Source organism: Oncorhynchus masou, chromosome 8, assembly GCF_036934945.1.
Source record: "Oncorhynchus masou masou isolate Uvic2021 chromosome 8, UVic_Omas_1.1, whole genome shotgun sequence".
Classification (NCBI taxonomy): Eukaryota; Metazoa; Chordata; class Actinopteri; order Salmoniformes; family Salmonidae; genus Oncorhynchus; species Oncorhynchus masou.
This window is the reverse complement of record NC_088219.1, coordinates 32,779,329-32,797,835: the sequence shown is the minus strand read 5'-3', so window position 1 is coordinate 32,797,835 and position 18,507 is coordinate 32,779,329. Positions and strand designations below refer to the sequence as shown.

General features: G+C 42.5%; 1 protein-coding gene across 1 annotated transcript in view; it reads left to right on the top strand.

Annotated features, from left to right (window-relative positions):
• Positions 1 to 4,944: 4,944 nt before the first annotated feature.
• The window catches only part of LOC135544546 (1-acyl-sn-glycerol-3-phosphate acyltransferase alpha-like), a 33,487-nt gene continuing 19,924 nt past the window's right edge, over positions 4,945 to 18,507 (top strand). Inside the window, exon 1 of the mRNA XM_064972239.1 lies at positions 4,945 to 5,374. Within this exon, the coding sequence (XP_064828311.1) occupies positions 5,199 to 5,374 (176 nt within the window). The 5' untranslated portion in view covers positions 4,945 to 5,198. The remainder of the gene's footprint in view (positions 5,375 to 18,507) is intronic.

Sequence of the window (18,507 nt, the reverse complement as noted above, 5' to 3'; positions counted from 1 at the left end):
GAGTGCTATTTTAAAAGGGGAAGTTACAAATCTCATCTGGCTTCGCAGTTTTTAGACCGCCGGTATAAATAGACCCCCCCCCCCCCCCCCTTCATATGAGGAGAAGAGAAAAATCATTTTAAATCACAACTGAATTCAATATGCCCAAAACTGATAGATGCATAAGCAACACTAAATGTATACGGAAATATCTGGGCTATTGTCCAAAACCATACAATTATATTGTATTTAACTAGGCAAGTCAGTAAAGAACAAATTCCTATTCACAATGCCAGCCTAGGAACAGTTGGTTAAGTGCCTTGTTCAGGGGCAGGACGACAGATTTTTACCTTGTCAGCTCAGGGATTCGATTTGGCAACCTTTCAGTTACTGGCACAATGCTCTAACCACTAGGCTACCTGCTGCCCCTCTAGTATCCCTAAATACAAATCAGCAATTTACTTCCTGTGAGGTTTCTTCCAATCATATCACTGCAACTATTTACATCATATTACTGCACCTAATGATTTTATAAAACTATACAATGTTGACTGTGTAAATAATGACAGTGAAAGACAATCATAATGAATCAATGCTGTGTTTCAATGCTGTTGAAACTGCTGTTTTTTATTTTATTTTTCTAGTTTTTTTTAACCATGCAAGTCAGTTAAGAACAAAATCTTATTTACAATGACGGCCAAACCCGGACGACGCTGGGCTAATTGTGCACCGCCCTATGGGACTCCCAATCACGGCCGGTTGTGATACAGCCTGGATTCACACCAGGGTGTCTGTAGTGACACCTCAAGCACTGAGATGCAGTGCCTTAGACCGCAGCGCCACGCAATCTAAACCTTCAGTCAAAAACTACAGGTTTTGATTGAGTAGAACAGTAGTAGTGGTACAACAATGCAGTCACTCAGGGATTAATTATCTGGCATCGGTCCAAAGCTTCTAGTTAACAAACAGCAGATACACCGGTCTGAGACCTGAGGCGCCGGGCAGGGCTGGATTACACTCATAGATTATCACATCTAATCCTGTTATATTTGTAGTCTAAATCTGGCATATTGACTCCTGAACAACTTGATTTATGAGAGGGATAAACGGGACATGTCTCTTCACGGTCAGAAATGATGAAATCTGGTTAAGTTTAGACCACAGTTGACAAGGATTTTATTGTACAAGCGAAACAAACAATACACATTTTTTTGCTTACCTCTTTGCACTGAAGACGTCAAACCATCAGGTCTATTTCGCTGAATGTATTGAGTGCTGGTAGGGAGTCCACCAACATGCATTTCAGTGTCCTCAGCACAGTCCAAAATGTGAGTCAAACGTGATCGAAATCAAAGTAGATGTTTCTGTATGAGAGGAAATGCACAACATTGTATGAATGTCTAATGCATTGTTTACTTCAGATATTGTATGTACGGTGCATTTGGAAAGTATTCAGACCCCTTGACTCTTTCCACATTTTGTTAAATTACAGTCTTACTCTAAAATGGATTATTAGTATTTTTTTCCTTCATCAATCTATACACAATACCCCATAATGACAAAGCAAAAACAGATTTTTAGAAATGTTGGCAAATTTATAAAAAAATGTAATATCACAAGTATTCAGACCCTTTACTCAGTAGTTTGTTGAAGCACCTTTGGCAGCGATTACAGCCTTGAGTCTTCTACAAGCTTGGCACACCTGTATTTGGGGAGCTTCTCCCATTCTTCTCTACAGATCCTCTCAAGCTCTGTCAGGTTGGATGGGGAGCATCGCTGCACAGCGATTTTCAGGTCTCTCCAGAGATGTTCAATCGGGTTCAAGTCCAGGCTCTGTCTGGGCCAGTCAAGGACATTCAGAGACTTGTCCCAAAGCCAATCCTGAGTTGTCTTGGCTGTGTGCTTAGAGTCGTTGTCCTATTGGAATGTGATCCTTCGCCCCAGTCGGAGTTCCTGATTGCTCTGGAGCAGGTTTTCATCAAGGAACTCTGTACTTTGCTCAGTTCATCTTTCCCTCGATCCTGACTAGTCTCCCAGTCCCTGCTGCTGAAAGAAATTCCCCACAGCATGATGCTGCCACCACTATGCTTCACCGTAGGGATGGTGCCAGGTTTCCTCCAGATGTGATTCTTGGCATTCAAGCCAAATAGTTCAAACTAGGTTTCATCAGACCAGAGAATCTTGTTTCTCATGGTCTGAGAGTCCTTTAGGTGCCTTTTGGCAAACTCCCAGTGGGCTGCAATGTGCATTTTACTGAGGAGTGGCTTCCATCTGCCCACTTTACCATAAAGGACTAATTGTTGGAGTGCTGCAGAGATAGTTGTCCTTTTGGAAGGTTCTCCCATCTCCATAGAGGAACTCTGGAGCTCTGTCAGAGTGACCATCGGGTTCTTGGTCACCTCCCTGGCCAAAGCCCTTCTCCCTCGATTGCTCAAATTGGCCAGGAGGCCAGCTCTAGGAAGAGTCTTGGTGATTCTAAACTTCTTCCATTTAAGAATGATGGAGGCCACGGTGTTCCTGGGGACCATCAATGCTGCATAAATGTTTTGGTATCCTGTCTTGGAGCTCTACGGACAATTCCTTTGACCTCATGGCTTGGTTTTTGCTCTGACATGCACTGTCAACTATAGGGTCTTATATAGACAGGTGTGTGCCTTTCAAAATCATGTCCAGTCAATTGAATTTACCACAGGTGGACTCCAATCAAGTTGAAGAAACATCTCAAGAATGATCAATGGAAACAGGATGCACTTGAGCTCCATTTCGAGTCTCATAGCAAAGGGTCTGAAGACTTTTTTACTTGTAATAAATTAGCAAAAATGTATAAAAACCTGTTTTCGCTTTGACATTATGGGGTATTAAGTGTGTAGATTGATGAGGGGGAAAAAGTATTTAATCAATTTTAGAATAAGGCTGTAATGTAATAACATGTGGAAAGAATCAAGGGGTCTGAATACTTTCCGAATGCACTGTATATATCTCCTGGACAACAGAAGACAGCAGAGAGAGCATGCCCCTATCCATATTAACAGGGACTCGGTGGAGAGGGTCAAAAGCTTCACGTTCCTCGGCTTGCACATCACCGACAACCTAAAATGGTCCCTTCACACAGACAGCGTGGTGAAGAAGGTACAATAGTGCCTATTCAACCTCAGGAGGCTGAAGAAATGTGGCTTTGTGAAGTTCTTTCCTAAGACTCTCATGAACTTCTACAGATGCGCCATTGAGAGCATCCTGTTAGGCTGTATCACCACCTGGTACAGCAATTACACCATCCGCAACCACCGGGCTCTTCAGGGGGTGGTGCAGTCAGCCCAACGCATCACCAGGGGCACACTGCCTGCCCTCCAGGACATCTACAGCACTGGTGTCACAGGAAGGTAAAGAAGATCATCAAGGACCTCATTCACCCGAGCCACAGCCTGTTCACCCCACTACCAACTAGGTGCATCAAAGCAGGAACCGAGAGACTGAGAAACAGCTTCTATCTCCAGGCCATCAGACTGTTAAACAGTCACCACTAGCCATGAGAGAGAGAGCAGGAAAGGGAGAGAGAATAATATGCTGCACAGCCCAACAAATATCTCATGAAGATGTTAAGAGGATCACAAATAACTTGAGTTTGAACTTTAGTTTGGCCCCAGGCATCAACAGCAATAATGCATTTTTCAATGTGCCGCTATGTTTTCCTTTGGAAATATATTTCTAATCAAATCAGAAAATGTGGTAGCTGCTTTGTTTTGGAAACACAAAGCAGGGGGGGGGGCAGACGTTTTTGTCCAGAGAGACAAACAATTAATGCATTCATCTTAAGATAGCTAGGTGAGACAACAACATAACAACATAACATAACATTCAGTACATATTAAGTACATTCAACAAAGTATTTATCATCATTTTTACACATACTTTTATATTTCATTATTTTAGGGGATGCTCTTATCTCACAGATCCATAGTGCTCTCAGACTTCTGATACCAATGCAGTTTGAAAGGTGGACCACAAAATGGGAACTGCTATAAAACACTTTTAAAGTAAAGTAGTTTGTATTTTGAAAATACATTGGAGTAGAATTCAGCCCAGTGTAACTTGAATGACAAAATAAACAGAAGTAATTCAAATATGCATTTCAAAATAATGTAACAGGAATAGAGTACCACAGTATGAATCATAATACTCATAAAACATAGCTGTCAAACAAGGAAATGGTTCCAATCGTTTTTCCACCATTCATTTTCCCCATATGGGATATTAGAAAGACTTCAAATAAGGGCTGTGTTTCGTGTTGACTATCCCAGGCATGACGTTTTGATAACCGTGTAAATCTCTCTAGGACAAGGTGAGTTTTATCAATACATTCACCCCCCCCCCCCAATGCAAATTAGCTGCTAATGTGGCTGCTAATCATTAGCTGCTAATTGTAATGAACTACTAATGGTAGTGGTATTCCATTATATCTGGACGAGACTGCCGAATCAAGGTAAAGGTAAGAATCTCTGCATTAACTATCTGACGTTAGCTAAATTTAGTCATTAATAAATTGTTTTAAACATGAATTGACAATTCTGTGAACTGTCTTGTGCAAGTTTTAAATTGACACAATACATGTTATCAAAAGTGTCAGCTGGAGATGATGTGCAGGAGCTTGCAGGGATTTGTAGTCTTGCATGATGTCTACTTTGATGCTAAGCATTTTTAAATCTGAGAGTAAATAGAGCTGAATAGATTGATAAAAGCCACATTGTCTGAGAGAGACTTGCATGGTTATCAAAATGTCAAGCCAGGATAAGTCTACACGAAACACATCCCTTCATTTTAAGTGTTTCTAAAATTCCCAATGGGAGAAATTAATGGTAGAAAAACGATTGGAATCATTTCCCTAATTGCCTGCTAGGTTTTATGGTTATTATTACAACTCCACTCTGGCGCATCTATACTGCCCATCTCTGCAGAGGAACTTAAATGCTTGTGCCACCGGAAACCATTGAATTTCATATCGGAACCACTACATGAGGCTGCCTGCACCATCGTCGACTGAAAAGTGTTGTCATATTTTTTGTCGTTCACGGTCGCGTTATTTTAACTCAGAGAACGAGTTGTGCACCACCGGTGTTGGCCTTGGAAGTTGAAATGTCAGCCGGTGCCACAGTGCCGCTCACGCTTTCTCACTAGCCACGGTAACGTCAGCTTTTGCTGCCAATATCCTCGGAGGAATCAGTATGGATGCGCTCTGGGTATTCCTAATGCTGCTGGTCCCACTTCTGCTATGGTCTAGCAGCACCTTTGTTTTTTATTTCAAAAAGTGTTTCTACGTGGCTTATATGATGGTTTTGGGTGCGATTGCGATTCCGCTTAGTATTCTGAAATGCGGAGGCAGGGACGTTGAAAACATGAGGTAAGTTCCAGGTTGCACAACCGCGCGAGCGATGCTTTGCTAGCGAACGGTTCGTTTGCTCATTAGAATGGAAGATGGCTAACTTGCCAAATCTTGAAATGTTACAAACACAACATCAATCTGTGGCTTTACCCTAATTTATCATAAGCCATTTTGCTGATATTTTTCAACGGTTGGTTGCAACATTTTTATAACGAAATGCGAGGTAGTTATCCAGCAGTGGAAATAAAGCACATTTACGCTAGTTAGCTTCAAATGCATTGCCAGATGTTTGGGACTTTCTGAACCGGGCTGCTAATACTAGCTAGCTTGCTAACGTTAGCTTCACCTCGCATCCGGACATGGCCTCTGGGTCCGACATTTTCGTCGCTGTAAACCAGTTCGGAACATATCCAACAGGCGTGTGTTTTGCACAGATGTAAAACTAACAATAGATTGCAAAAATGCCACTTTAATCTATGCATTTTTTCGTTGCATAGATTGTGTCAATGTTTCAAGTCCTAACAGGGCCAAGAAAAGAGGATGTTTGGTTTCATCAGTTGGTTTAATGTCAACTGAATTCCTTTTTAGTTTAGAGTCATGACCCATACTAGTCATAAGAATCCGACTTTCGTTAGTTTCTTCTCGCTATTCGGAACATTGCCTTGTCTAAAGACTTTTGTATTTGATACCAATTATTGGTATACAATCAAAGAAACCATTGCACTTTTGTGGACATTTTCCTTACAAGCCAGCATGTTTGTATGTAATTTTATTAAATTTACTAGTTGTCATTCAGCTGCTCGAAATTTGAGACTAAATATTTTGACTCAAAAGCTGACATTGGCAGAGTAAGTCAAAATGTAATTTTTATTCAACGTTAATGACAGACGAGGGAGGTTTAGGTTTTTTCTATGTAAGTATACACGGTGTTGTCGATGTCTTCAATTGTGTAGGCTGTCGATGTCTTCAATTGTGTAGGCATGTTTCGGAATTTGTAAGAATGTTTCTATGCCATAATGTGGACAGCGGAGCCCGGCGCGGTATATGGCTTGGAAAATGTACCTCAATCCAGGAATGGAATATGTCGCTGTACTCATTATTCCTGAGCAATGAATCGAGAAGATTGGAATACTACTCAGTTTTTTAAAAATGCTGTGTTTGTCAACATGCTAAGCTAGCTCATGCTATAGCAGCCCATTGGATTCCATTAAAATGTGATACCTAGCGTTTGGGTGGTTAACTACTGGAAGTCTAGTCGATTCCAAGGGGTTTCTTTAGCTAGTATACTGTTAAAAAGGCAGTTTAGATTTTTTTAAATTAAATCTTCTCGATGTATCATATGGGATAAGTAAGAGTAAAGCGCTATCTCCCATCCCTGGATTGAGGTACGTTTTCTGAGCCATATCTCACAATGGCTCCGCTGTGTCCTAATCATGGCAGCCTGTCATTCTAACCTTACAGGGAAGATGTAGCCTACTTAGTGACCGTAAGGTTCGATTCTTTAGGCTCCACATATTAGACATGTCTAAGAAATTGCCATTCGGGTAATTTATGTGGAAGGGTAATGCAAGCAAATCAAAATGTCAATGATTTTAGTCTAAATGAAACCAATACCACTTCCATGTTGGAATCGATAATTAAATCATTTTACAGGTTTTAGGATGGTTGCCAAGTTTAATTTAGTAAAATCCCACCTGGTATTCTCTACACAAGAAACATACATTGTACACCTCTCTTTGTACTGGGTCAACTTCCGCCTAATACTCACCTTGGTGGAGTTAAACTACACCTGTGTCAATGTGCAACTCAGTCCACTTGTCAATAGGCCAGAGTGATTGGGTATTGTACTGTGGACAGAGACACGGCCTATTGGACACAAGTGACTATATTATCAGATAATTACTCAGAGGGGAGTGGGGGTCAGATAGAACTGAATTTCCCTCCTGGTTGGGGTCATGTTACTGACTGGTTAGGTCTTCCGAAAGGTCCCCTAGAAATCAATGGATGGCCTCCCCAGCCTGTGCTGCCTGTTGTCCTTGTTAGTTTAGTGCCTTGCCCTGTGTTATCAGACTGACCTGGCTCAGACTCCGTGCTCTTGGAATACCTGAACTGTTTCACAGCCAGGCGTGCAGATCAGTGGTGTCATGTTGCGCCAGGCAGCATTCTCTCTCACCCTAAAGGGTGTCCGGCGCGGGACCCTATTCAAATCAAATTTTATTTGTCACATACACATGGTTAGCAGATGTTAATGCGAGTGTAGCGAAATGCTTGTGCATCTAGTTCCGACAATGCAGTAATAACCAACAAGTTATCTAACTAACAATTCCTAAACTACTGTCTTACACAGTGTAAGGGGATAAAGAATCAATAAGCTTAATTTATAAGCTATCAAATACCTTCTTGTACATAAAACATCCTCCGCAAATATGGCAAGCGGGCATTTTTTGAAATAAGGAAAAATAAGCATACGGTCTTCATAAAAGCACAATTTTCCACCAAATGGTGGCTAATGGTACTTCCTGATGTTCAACCAATCCGGTTGCAGCAGTCAAATCAAATCAAATTTTATTTGTCACATACACATGGTTAGCAGATGTTAATGCAAGTGTAGCGAAATGCTTGTGCTTCTAGTTCCGACAATGCAGTAATAACCAACAAGTAATCTAACTAACAATTCCTAATCTACTGTCTTATACACAGTGTAAGGGGATAAAGAATATGTACATAAGGATATATGAATGAGTGATGGTACAGAGCAGCATAGGCAAGATACAGTAGATGGTATCGAGTACAGTATATACATATGAGATGAGTATGTAAACAAAGTGGCATAGTTAAAGTGGCTAGTGATACATGTATTACATAAGGATGCAGTCGATGATATAGAGTACAGTATATACGTATGCATATGAGATGAATAATGTAGGGTAAGTAACATTATATAAGGTAGCATTGTTTAAAGTGGCTAGTGATATATTTACATCATTTCCCATCAATTCCCATTATTAAAGTGGCTGGAGTTGAGTCAGTGTGTTGGCAGCAGCCACTCAATGTTAGTGGTGACTGTTTAACAGTCTGATGGCCTTGAGATAGAAGCTGTTTTTCAGTCTCTCGGTCCCAGCTTTGATGCACCTGTACTGACCTTGCCTTCTGGATGATAGCGGGGTGAACAGGCAGTGGCTCGGGTGGTTGATGTCCTTGATGATCTTTATGGCCTTCCTGTAACATCGGGTGGTGTAGGTGTCCTGGAGGGCAGGTAGTTTGCCCCCGGTGATGCGTTGTGCAGACCTCACTACCCTCTGGAGAGCCTTACGGTTAAGGGTGGAGCAGTTGCCGTACCAGGCGGTGATACAGCCCGCCAGGATGCTCTCGATTGTGCATCTGTAGAAGTTTGTGAGTGCTTTTGGTGACAAGCCGAATTTCTTCAGCCTCCTGAGGTTGAAGAGGCGCTGCTGCGCCTTCTTCACGATGCTGTCTGTGTGAGTGGACCAATTCAGTTTGTCTGTGATGTGTATGCCGAGGAACTTAACTTGCTACTCTCTCCACTACTGTTCCATCGACGTGGACAGGGGGGTGTTCCCTCTGCTGTTTCCTGAAGTCCACAATCATCTCCTTAGTTTTGTTGACGTTGAGTGTGAGGTTATTTTCCTGACACCACACTCCGAGGGCCCTCACCTCCTCCCTGTAGGCCGTCTCGTCGTTGTTGGTAATCAAGCCTACCACTGTTGTGTCGTCCGCAAACTTGATGATTGAGTTGGAGGCGTGCGTGGCCACGCAGTCGTGGGTGAACAGGGAGTACAGGAGAGGGCTCAGAACGCACCCTTGTGGGTCCCCAGTGTTGAGGATCAGCGGGGAGGAGATGTTGTTACCTACCCTCACCACCTGGGGGCGGCCCGTCAGGAAGTCCAGTACCCAGTTGCACAGGGCGGGGTCGAGACCCAGGGTCTCGAGCTTGAAGGCTACTATGGTGTTGAATGCCGAGCTGTAGTCGATGAACAGCATTCTCACATAGGTATTCCTCTTGTCCAGATGGGTTAGGGCAGTGTGCAGTGTGGTTGAGATTGCATCGTCTGTGGACCTATTTGGGCGGTAAGCAAATTGGATTGGGTCTAGGGTGTCAGGTAGGGTGGAGGTGATATGGTCCTTGACTAGTCTCTCAAAGCACTTCATGATGACGGAAGTGAGTGCTACGGGGCGGTAGTCGTTTAGCTCAGTTACCTTAGCTTTCTTGGGAACAGGAACAACGGTGGCCCTCTTGAAGCATGTGGGAACAGCAGACTGGTATAGGGATTGATTGAATATGTCCGTAAACACACCAGCCAGCTGGTCTGCGCATGCTCTGAGGGCGCGGCTGGGGATGCCGTCTGGGCCTGCAGCCTTGCGAGGGTTAACACGTTTAAATGTTTTACTCACCTCGGCTGCAGTGAAGGAGAGACCGCATGTTTCCGTTGCAGGCCGTGTCAGTGGCACTGTATTGTCCTCAAAGCGGGCAAAAAAGTTATTTAGTCTGCCTGGGAGCAAGACATCCTGGTCTGTGACTGGGCTGGATTTCTTCCTGTAGTCCGTGATTGACTGTAGACCCTGCCACATGCCTCTTGTGTCTGAGCTATTGAATTGAGATTCTACTTTGTCTCTGTACTGACGCTTAGCTTGTTTGATAGCCTTACGGAGGGAATAGCTGCACTGTTTGTATTCAGTCATGTTACCAGACACCTTGCCCTGATTGAAAGCAGTGGTTCGCGCTTTCAGTTTCATGCGAATGCTGCCATCAATCCACGGTTTCTGGTTAGGGAATGTTTTAATCGTTGCTATGGGAACGACATCTTCAACGCACGTTCTAATGAACTCGCACACCGAATCAGCGTATTCGTCAATGTTATCTGATGCAATACGAAACATGTCCCAGTCCACGTGATGGAAGCAGTCTTGGAGTGTGGAGTCAGCTTGGTCGGACCAGCGTTGGACAGACCTCAGCGTGGGAGCTTCTTTTTTTTAGTTTTTGTCTGTAGGCAGGTATCAGCAAAATGGAGTCGTGGTCAGCTTTTCCGAAAGGGGGGCAGGGCAGGGCCTTATATGCGTCGCGGAAGTTAGAGTAACAGTGATCCAAGGTTTTTCCGCCCCTGGTTGCGCAATCGATATGCTGTCGTTAATGTGTGTGTTGTGTGAGACAGACAGACGGAGAGTGAGTGTGCAAGATGAAGAGAAAGCAATATGGACCCAGACACAGTGACACAGAGGGGGACAGGCAATATTAGAAAGAGTTCACTGATTTTTAACATTATTATTATAAAATAAATTGACACCGGGAATTTAGTTTGGGTAATCTGTATGGGGTCAATTTTACGCCATATGTATTGAATACATTATAAATTGTGAATATGAAAAATAAAGTTGAGAATGTAAACATTTTATATTTTTGAGGACGGTTGAAAGAAATTTAAAAAACAATTGAATGTATAAAATTGTAACAAAAATAAGACATCAAAAGCAAAACCCCAGAACTTGTAAGCAAATAATTTTAAAGTGAGAGCAAAACTCTGACAAATGATTAATATATATACATACTGCTCAAAAAAATAAAGGGAACACTTAAACAACACAATGTAACTCCAAGTCAATCACACTTCTGTAAAATCAAACTGTCCACTTCGGAAGCAACACTGACAATAAATTTCACATGCTGTTGTGCAAATGGAATAGACAACAGGTTGACATTTATAGGCATTTAGCAAGACACCCCCAATAAAGGAGTGGTTCTGCAGGTGGTGACCAGACCACTTCTCAGTTCCTATGCTTCCTGGCGGATGTTTTTGTCACTTTTGAATGCTGGCGGTGCTTTCACTCTAGTGGTAGCATGAGACGGAGTCTACAGCCCACACAAGTGGCTCAGGTAGTGCAGCTCATCCAGGATGGCACATCAATGCGAGCTGAAGGCAAGAAGGTGTCTGTCAGCGTAGTGTCCAGAGCATGGAGGCTCTACCAAGAGACAGGCCAGTACATCAGGAGACGTGGAGGAGGCCGTAGGAGGGCAACAACCCAGCAGCATGACCGCTACCTCCGCCTTTGTGCAAGGAGGAGCAGGAGGAGCACTGCCAGAGCCCTGCAAAATGACCTCCAGCAGGCCACAGATGTGCATGTGTTTGCTCAAACGGTCAGAAACAGACTCCATGTGGGTGGTATGAGGGCCCGACGTCCACAGGTGGGGGTTGTGCTTACAGCCCAACACCGTGCAGGATGTTTGGCATTTGCCAAAAAACACCAAGATTGGCAAATTTGCCATTGGTGCCCTGTGCTCTTCACAGATGAAAGCAGGTTCACACTGAGCACATGTGACAGTCTGTAGACGCTGTGGAGAACGTTCTGCTGCCTGCAACATCCTCCAGCATGACCGGTTTGGCGATGGGTCAGTCATGGTGTGGGGTGGCATTTCTTTGTGGGGCCGCACCGCCCTCCATGTGCTCGCCAGAGGTAGCCTGACTGCCATTAGGTACCGAGATGAGATCCTCAGACCCCTTGTGAGACCATATGCTGGTGTGGTTGGCCCTGGGTTCCTCCTAATGCAAGGCAATGCTAAACCTCATGTGGCTGAAGTGTGTCAGCAGTTCCTGCAAGAGGAAGGCATTGATGCTATGGACTGGCCCGCCCGTTCCCCAGACCTTAATCCAATTAAGCACATCTAGGACATCGTCTCGCTCCATCCACCAACGCCACGTTGCACCACAGACTGTCCAGGAGTTAGTGGATGCTTTAGTCCAGGTCTGGGAGGAGATCCCTCAGGAGACCATCCGCCACCTCATCAGGAGCATGCCCAGGCGTTGTAGGGAGGTCATACAGGCACGTGGAGGCCACACACACTACTGAGCCTCATTTTGACTTGTTTTAAGGACATTACATCAAAGTTGGATCAGCCTGTAGTGTGGTTTTCCACTTTAATTTTGAGTGTGACTCCAAATCCAGACCTCCATGGGTTGCTAATTTGATTTCCATTGATAATTTGTGATTTTGTTGTCAGCACATTCAACTATGTAAAGAAAAAAGTATTTAATAAGCATATTTCATTCAGATCTAGGATGTATTATTTTAGTGTTCCCTTTTATTGTTTTGAGCAGTGTGTGTAATGTACAGTGCCTTGCGAAAGTATTCAGCCCCCTTGAACTTTGCGACCTTTTGCCACATTTCAGGCTTCAAATATAAAGAAACTGTTTTTTGTGAAGAATCAACAAGTGGGACACAATCATGAAGAGGAACGACATTTATTGGATATTTCAATTTTTTTTTAACAAATCAAAAACTGAAAAATTGGGCGTGCAAAATTATTCAGCCCCTTTACTTTCAGTGCAGCAAACTCCAGAAGTTCAGTGAGGATCTCTGAATGATCCAATGTTGACCTAAATGACTAAAGATTATAAATACAATCCACCTGTGTGTAATCAAGTCTCCGTATAAATGCACCTGCACTGTGATAGTCTCAGAGGTCCGTTAAAAGAGCAGAGAGCATCATGAAGAACAAGGAACACACCAGGCAGGTCCGAGATACTGTTGTGAAGAAGTTTAAAGCCGGATTTGGATACAAAAAGATTTCCCAAGCTTTAAACATCCCAAGGAGCCCTGTGCAAGCGATAATATTGAAATGGAAGGAGTATCAGACCACTGCAAATCTACCAAAACCTGGCCGTCCCTCTAAACTTTCAGCTCATACAAGGAGAAGACTGATCAGAGATGCAGCCAAGAGGCCCATGATCACTCTGGATGAACTGCAGAGATCTACAGCTGAGGTGGGAGACTCTGTCCATAGGACAACAATCAGTCGTTTTATTGCACAAATCTGGCCTTTATGGAAGAGTGGCAAGAAGAAAGCCATTTCATAAAGATATCCATAAAAAGTGTCATTTAAAGTTTGCCACAAGCCACCTGGGAGACACACCAAACGTGTGGAAGAAGGTGCTCTGGTCAGATGAAACCAAAATTGAACTTTTTGGCAACAATGCAAAACGTTATGTTTGGCGTAATAGCAACACAGCTCATCACCCTGAACACACCAACCCCACTGTCAAACATGGTGGTGGCAGCATCATGGTTTGGGCCTGCTTTTCTTCAGCAGGGACAGGGAAGATGGTTAAAATTGATGGGAAGATGGTGGAGCCAAATACATGACCATTCTGGAAGAAAATCTTATGGAGTCTGCAAAAGACCTGAGACTGGGATGGAGATTTGTCTTCCAACAAGACAATGATCCAAAACATAAAGCAAAATCTACAATGGAATGGTTCAAAAATAAACATATCCAGGTGTTAGAATGGCCAAGTCAAAGTCCAGACCTGAATCCAATCGAGAATCTGTGGAAAGAACTGAACTGCTGTTCACAAATGCTCTCCATCCAACCTCACTGAGCTCGAGCTGTTTTGCAAGGAGGAATGGGAAAATATTTCAGTCTCTCGATGTGCAAAACTGATAGAGACATACCCCAAGCGACTTACAGCTGTAATCGCAGCAAAAGATGGCGCTACAAAGTTATAACTGAAGGGGGCTGAATAATTTTGCACACCCAATTTTTCAGTTTTTGATTTGTTAAAGTTTGAAATATCCAATAAATGTCGTTCCACTTCATGATTGTGTCCCACTTGTTGTTGATTCTTCACAAAAAAATACAGTTTTATATCTTTATGTTTGAAGCCTGAAATGTGGCAAAAGGTCGCAAAGTTCAAGGGGGCCGAATACTTTCTCAAGGCACTGTATATATTTGAAAAAAGGAATGCAAAAGTAATTTTTGGTTCAACTTTCACAACCAATCCTATTGAATACATTTTGCCTACGATCTTTCCTGCATGTGACCTTTTGGTTACGCTACTCGTATCTTTGCTTTCGAAGTCTGTTTCTTTGCTTTCACTGCCATTCTTTTTGAGTGTGAGTTTTGGCGTTCTTTTTTTCTGTGAAGGACAGGGTTTAGGGGGAGGTGTAGACAATGAGTCTCTATTGGTTTGCTAGTTTTGGAGTGGCGGTCCTGAAATGTTTACATTCTCAACTTGTACATGACTTCATTTTCAATTCAATACATATGGTGTGAAATAGACCCCATAAATCTGTTCTCAAGTATTTCCATGCATAATTGAGACATGATCATATATCAATGTAAACAAGGTTTGAAATTGTTTTAGTCAAATATATCTGTTTGGGTTTTATACAGTCAATTTGCAGTCTACCAATTATTTGTAATTATGTTCCAGCACCCCACCACCCGCTCAAGAAAAAATAAATCGACCCACGGCTGAATCTAGTTGATGATCCCTGCCATATGTTGTGCTGCGGAGTGTTGTGTTTTCAGACGGTCACCCTTATTGATCAGGATTTACCTTGCCACACCCAGCAAACAGGTTTAAATGGAACTTAAAGGCTGTTGAAGAACATTGTGCACCGTTTTGTGGAAAACTGTCATTCAGTACGAACCGTCACACAACTTTGCAAACATTGAAGCGAACTAAAGTTTTCACTTTAGCCTCAGCCGGAATAGGGATGGAATTGTCTTTTTTTTCTCTTTTTTTTCCTGTCTGACATTCCAAACAAATCGTAATGCTGCTGTCAACAGTCGCCAAGATTCCATCATGAATTTTCACACTGAGTTTTGGGATGAAAACAAACAGGAGATTTAGACCCTAACTAACCGGTCTCCTAGCTGCTCAAGGGGAGTGGCTTATGATGCAAAGTGCCAACAGTATTACAGACCTGTCGGTGTGTTCGTGAACCATGACGTGCTGCTGTGTAGTGTGTTCTTGTCAACCCTTCTCACTGGGTTATGTTAACTCTCTCTCCTGAATAGACTCAAATCCCCCTCCCCTGTCAGCCTGCTCCTGTTTCTATGCCTGCTACAGCCTTGTCCAAACAAACCCCTGATTGTTCAGTTAGATTTGGAACCTTTACACCTTTTGTCTGTTGTAACTCAAACAATGCTAATAAACAACTGGTTCGATCCGAGTGAGGGAAGTGGCAGAAAAACACATTTTTGTTAAACTGGAGCCATGGAGAAGGGGGGAGGCACAGAGCGATCAGCTGAAGGTTATTAGGGAGCGGAGGCCGTGCGGTGTATGTGAGTAAGACATTGAAAGCTCAAAGCACCAGCGCAGGCACGGCGGGAGAGACCGCAACCACTTATTTCTTGCTAGACTTACTTCTTGATAGGTACTATGTAACCGGATGGGATGATAAATAACTATCTTGACTGCATCAAACTGAAAGACGCTAGCTAATTGAGGCTAGCAATAACGCTACTGCACTTCTCACCGTCCTAGTTAGCCTACACAACTCTATTCCGGTTATAATGTAAATAGCAGCCAACCTTCTGGCTCTTCGTTCTCATTTCATTTTTAATTCCACCTTCCATTGACAAACAGAGCAGCGGTGCAATTGTCTTTCTCTCCATGGCAAGCACAAGGATCAGAGCGCATGCCTTTTTATTGAAACTTTTCCCAAATACTCAATCTAGTCCCACCATACAGCCCCTTATGTTTTGATTTCTATGAAGTTTATAGGCCTATCACAACGAAATAAATAATGGATTTTGATTGTGACGTGTAGGCTATATGAAATGGATTTATTCTATTTTTTAAAATGTAGATGTTCCTAGGGCGCATGGAAGCCCGGAGATGCTAACATGTTCGTTAATTAACAGTCAATTACCGTGAGACTGGCAGTCTCTGCATTCTAATTACTGGCGGACAGAATTTCATGACACCACAACCCTATATACGCCCACACCATTCCAACAGAAAGCTTAACTCCTAGGTATAACATTGGCTGGTCAAGTCATATCGACGAGTTGTTGTGTAGATGGGGAAGGGTATATCTGTTATAAAAAACTATAGTAGTTCAGGCTCTGGTCATGTTTCATCTTGATTTACTGTCTTAACTTCTTGCGTCAAGCAATCCCGGATCCTATTTATAGCCTCAAGCTCATTAGCATAACGCAACTATTCATGAAATTCGCAAATGAAATGAAATAAATATATTTGCTCTCAAGCTTAGACTTTTGTTAACATTGTCATCTCAGATTTTCAAAATATGCTTTTCAACCATAGCTAAACAAGCATTTGTGTAAGAGTGTTGATAGCTAGCATAGCTATAAGCCTAGAATTCAGCCAGCAACATTTTCACAAACAAGAATCATTCAAAAAAATCATTTACCTTTGAAGAACTTCAGATGTTTTCAATGAGGAGACTCTCAGTTCGATAGCAAATGTTCAGTTTTTCCTGAAAGATTCTTTGTGTAGGAGAAATCGCTCTGTTTTGTACATCACGTTTGGGTACCAAAAAAAAGAAACGAAAATTCAGTCACCAAAACGGCGAACTGTTTTCCAAATTAACTCGATAATATCGACTGAATCATGGCAAACGCTGTTTAGAATCAATCCTCAAGGTGTTTTTGACATATCTCTTCATTGATATATCGTTCGTGGATGTCTACTTTCTCCTCTGAATCGCTTGGAAAAAGACGTGCAGTTGAAGATGACGCACCAATTTTGACGGAGGACACTGGGCGGACACCTGGCAAATGTAGTCTCTTATGGTTTATCTTCCAATGATATGCCTACAAATACGTCACAATGCTGCAGACACCTTGGGGAAGCGATAGATCGGGCAGGCTCATTCCTTGCGCATTCACAGCCATATAAGGAGACAATGGAAAAACAGAGCCTCAAATCCTGCTCATTTCCTGTTTGAAGTTTCATCTTGGTTTCGCCTGTAGCATCAGTTCTGGGGCAATCACAGACAATATCTTTGCAGTTTTGGAAACATCAGTGTTCTCTTTCCAAAGCTGTCAATTATATGCATAGTCGAGCATCTTTTTGTGACAAAATATTGCGCTTAAAACGGGCACGTTTTTTATCCAATAATGAAATAGCGCCCCACAGATGTAAGAGGTTAATATGGTCAACTGCAGCGACGAAAGAGGTAGCAAACTGCAGCTAGCTCAAAACAGAGCAGCATGGCTTTCCCTTAAGTGCACGTACAGAACTATCATCAACATGCATGCCAGGCTTTCCTGGTTGAGGGTTGAAGAGAGATTAACTGCTTCTCTTTTATAATTTTTTTGTTTGAATATTACTGTGACAACTTCAATTGCATGATCAAATAACATTTATTTCAGATACCCATACATGCCACCACAGGTTTTTTCAGTCTCAAAGTTCAAAACAAATTCACGGCAATGAATCTCCAATTACTCAACCAAACAGCAAAAGTACCTTTTTAAAAAAACAATTTAAACAACTCATGGAACGCTGGGACTGTGAGGGGACACGTGCACTAGAGGTCGACCGATTATGATTTTTCAATGCCGATACCGACTATTGGAGGACCAAAAAAGCCGATACCGATTAATCGGCTGATATACATATGTGTATATATACATATACACGTGTGTGTGCGTATATATATGTAATAATGACAATTACAACAATACTGAATGAACACTTATTTTAACTTAATATAAGACATCAATAAAATCGGTTTTGCCTCATGTAGATAATGAAACGTGTTCAATTGGGTTTAAATATCGCAAAAACAAAGTGTTGGAGAAGAACGTAAAAGTGCAATATGTGCTAACGTTTCAGTTCCTTGCTCAGAACATGAGAATATATGAGTCTTCAATATTCCCAGGTAAGAGGTTTTAGGTTGTAGTTATTATAGGATTATTTCCCTCTATACCATTTATTTCATTAACCTTTGACTCTTGGATGTTCTTATAGGCACTTTAGTATTGCCAGTGTAACAGTATAGCCTCCGTCCCTCTCCTCGCTCGAACCAGCAACACAACGACAACAGCCACCACATGTAGAGCAAGGGAAACCACCACCCCAAGGCTCAGAGCGAGTGAAGTTTGAAACGTTATTAGCGCGCGCTAACTAGCCAGACATTTCACTTCGGTCACAACAGCCTCATCTCGGGAGTTGATAGGTTTGAAGTCATAAATAGCGCAATGCTTGATGCTCAACGAAGAGCTGCTGGCAAAACGCACAAGTGCTGTTTGAATGAATGTTTACGCGCCCGCTTCTGCCTACCACCGCTCAGTCAGACACTTGTATGCTCAATCAGATTATATGCAACACAGGACACACTAGATAATATCTAGTAATATCAACCATGTGTAGTTATCTAGT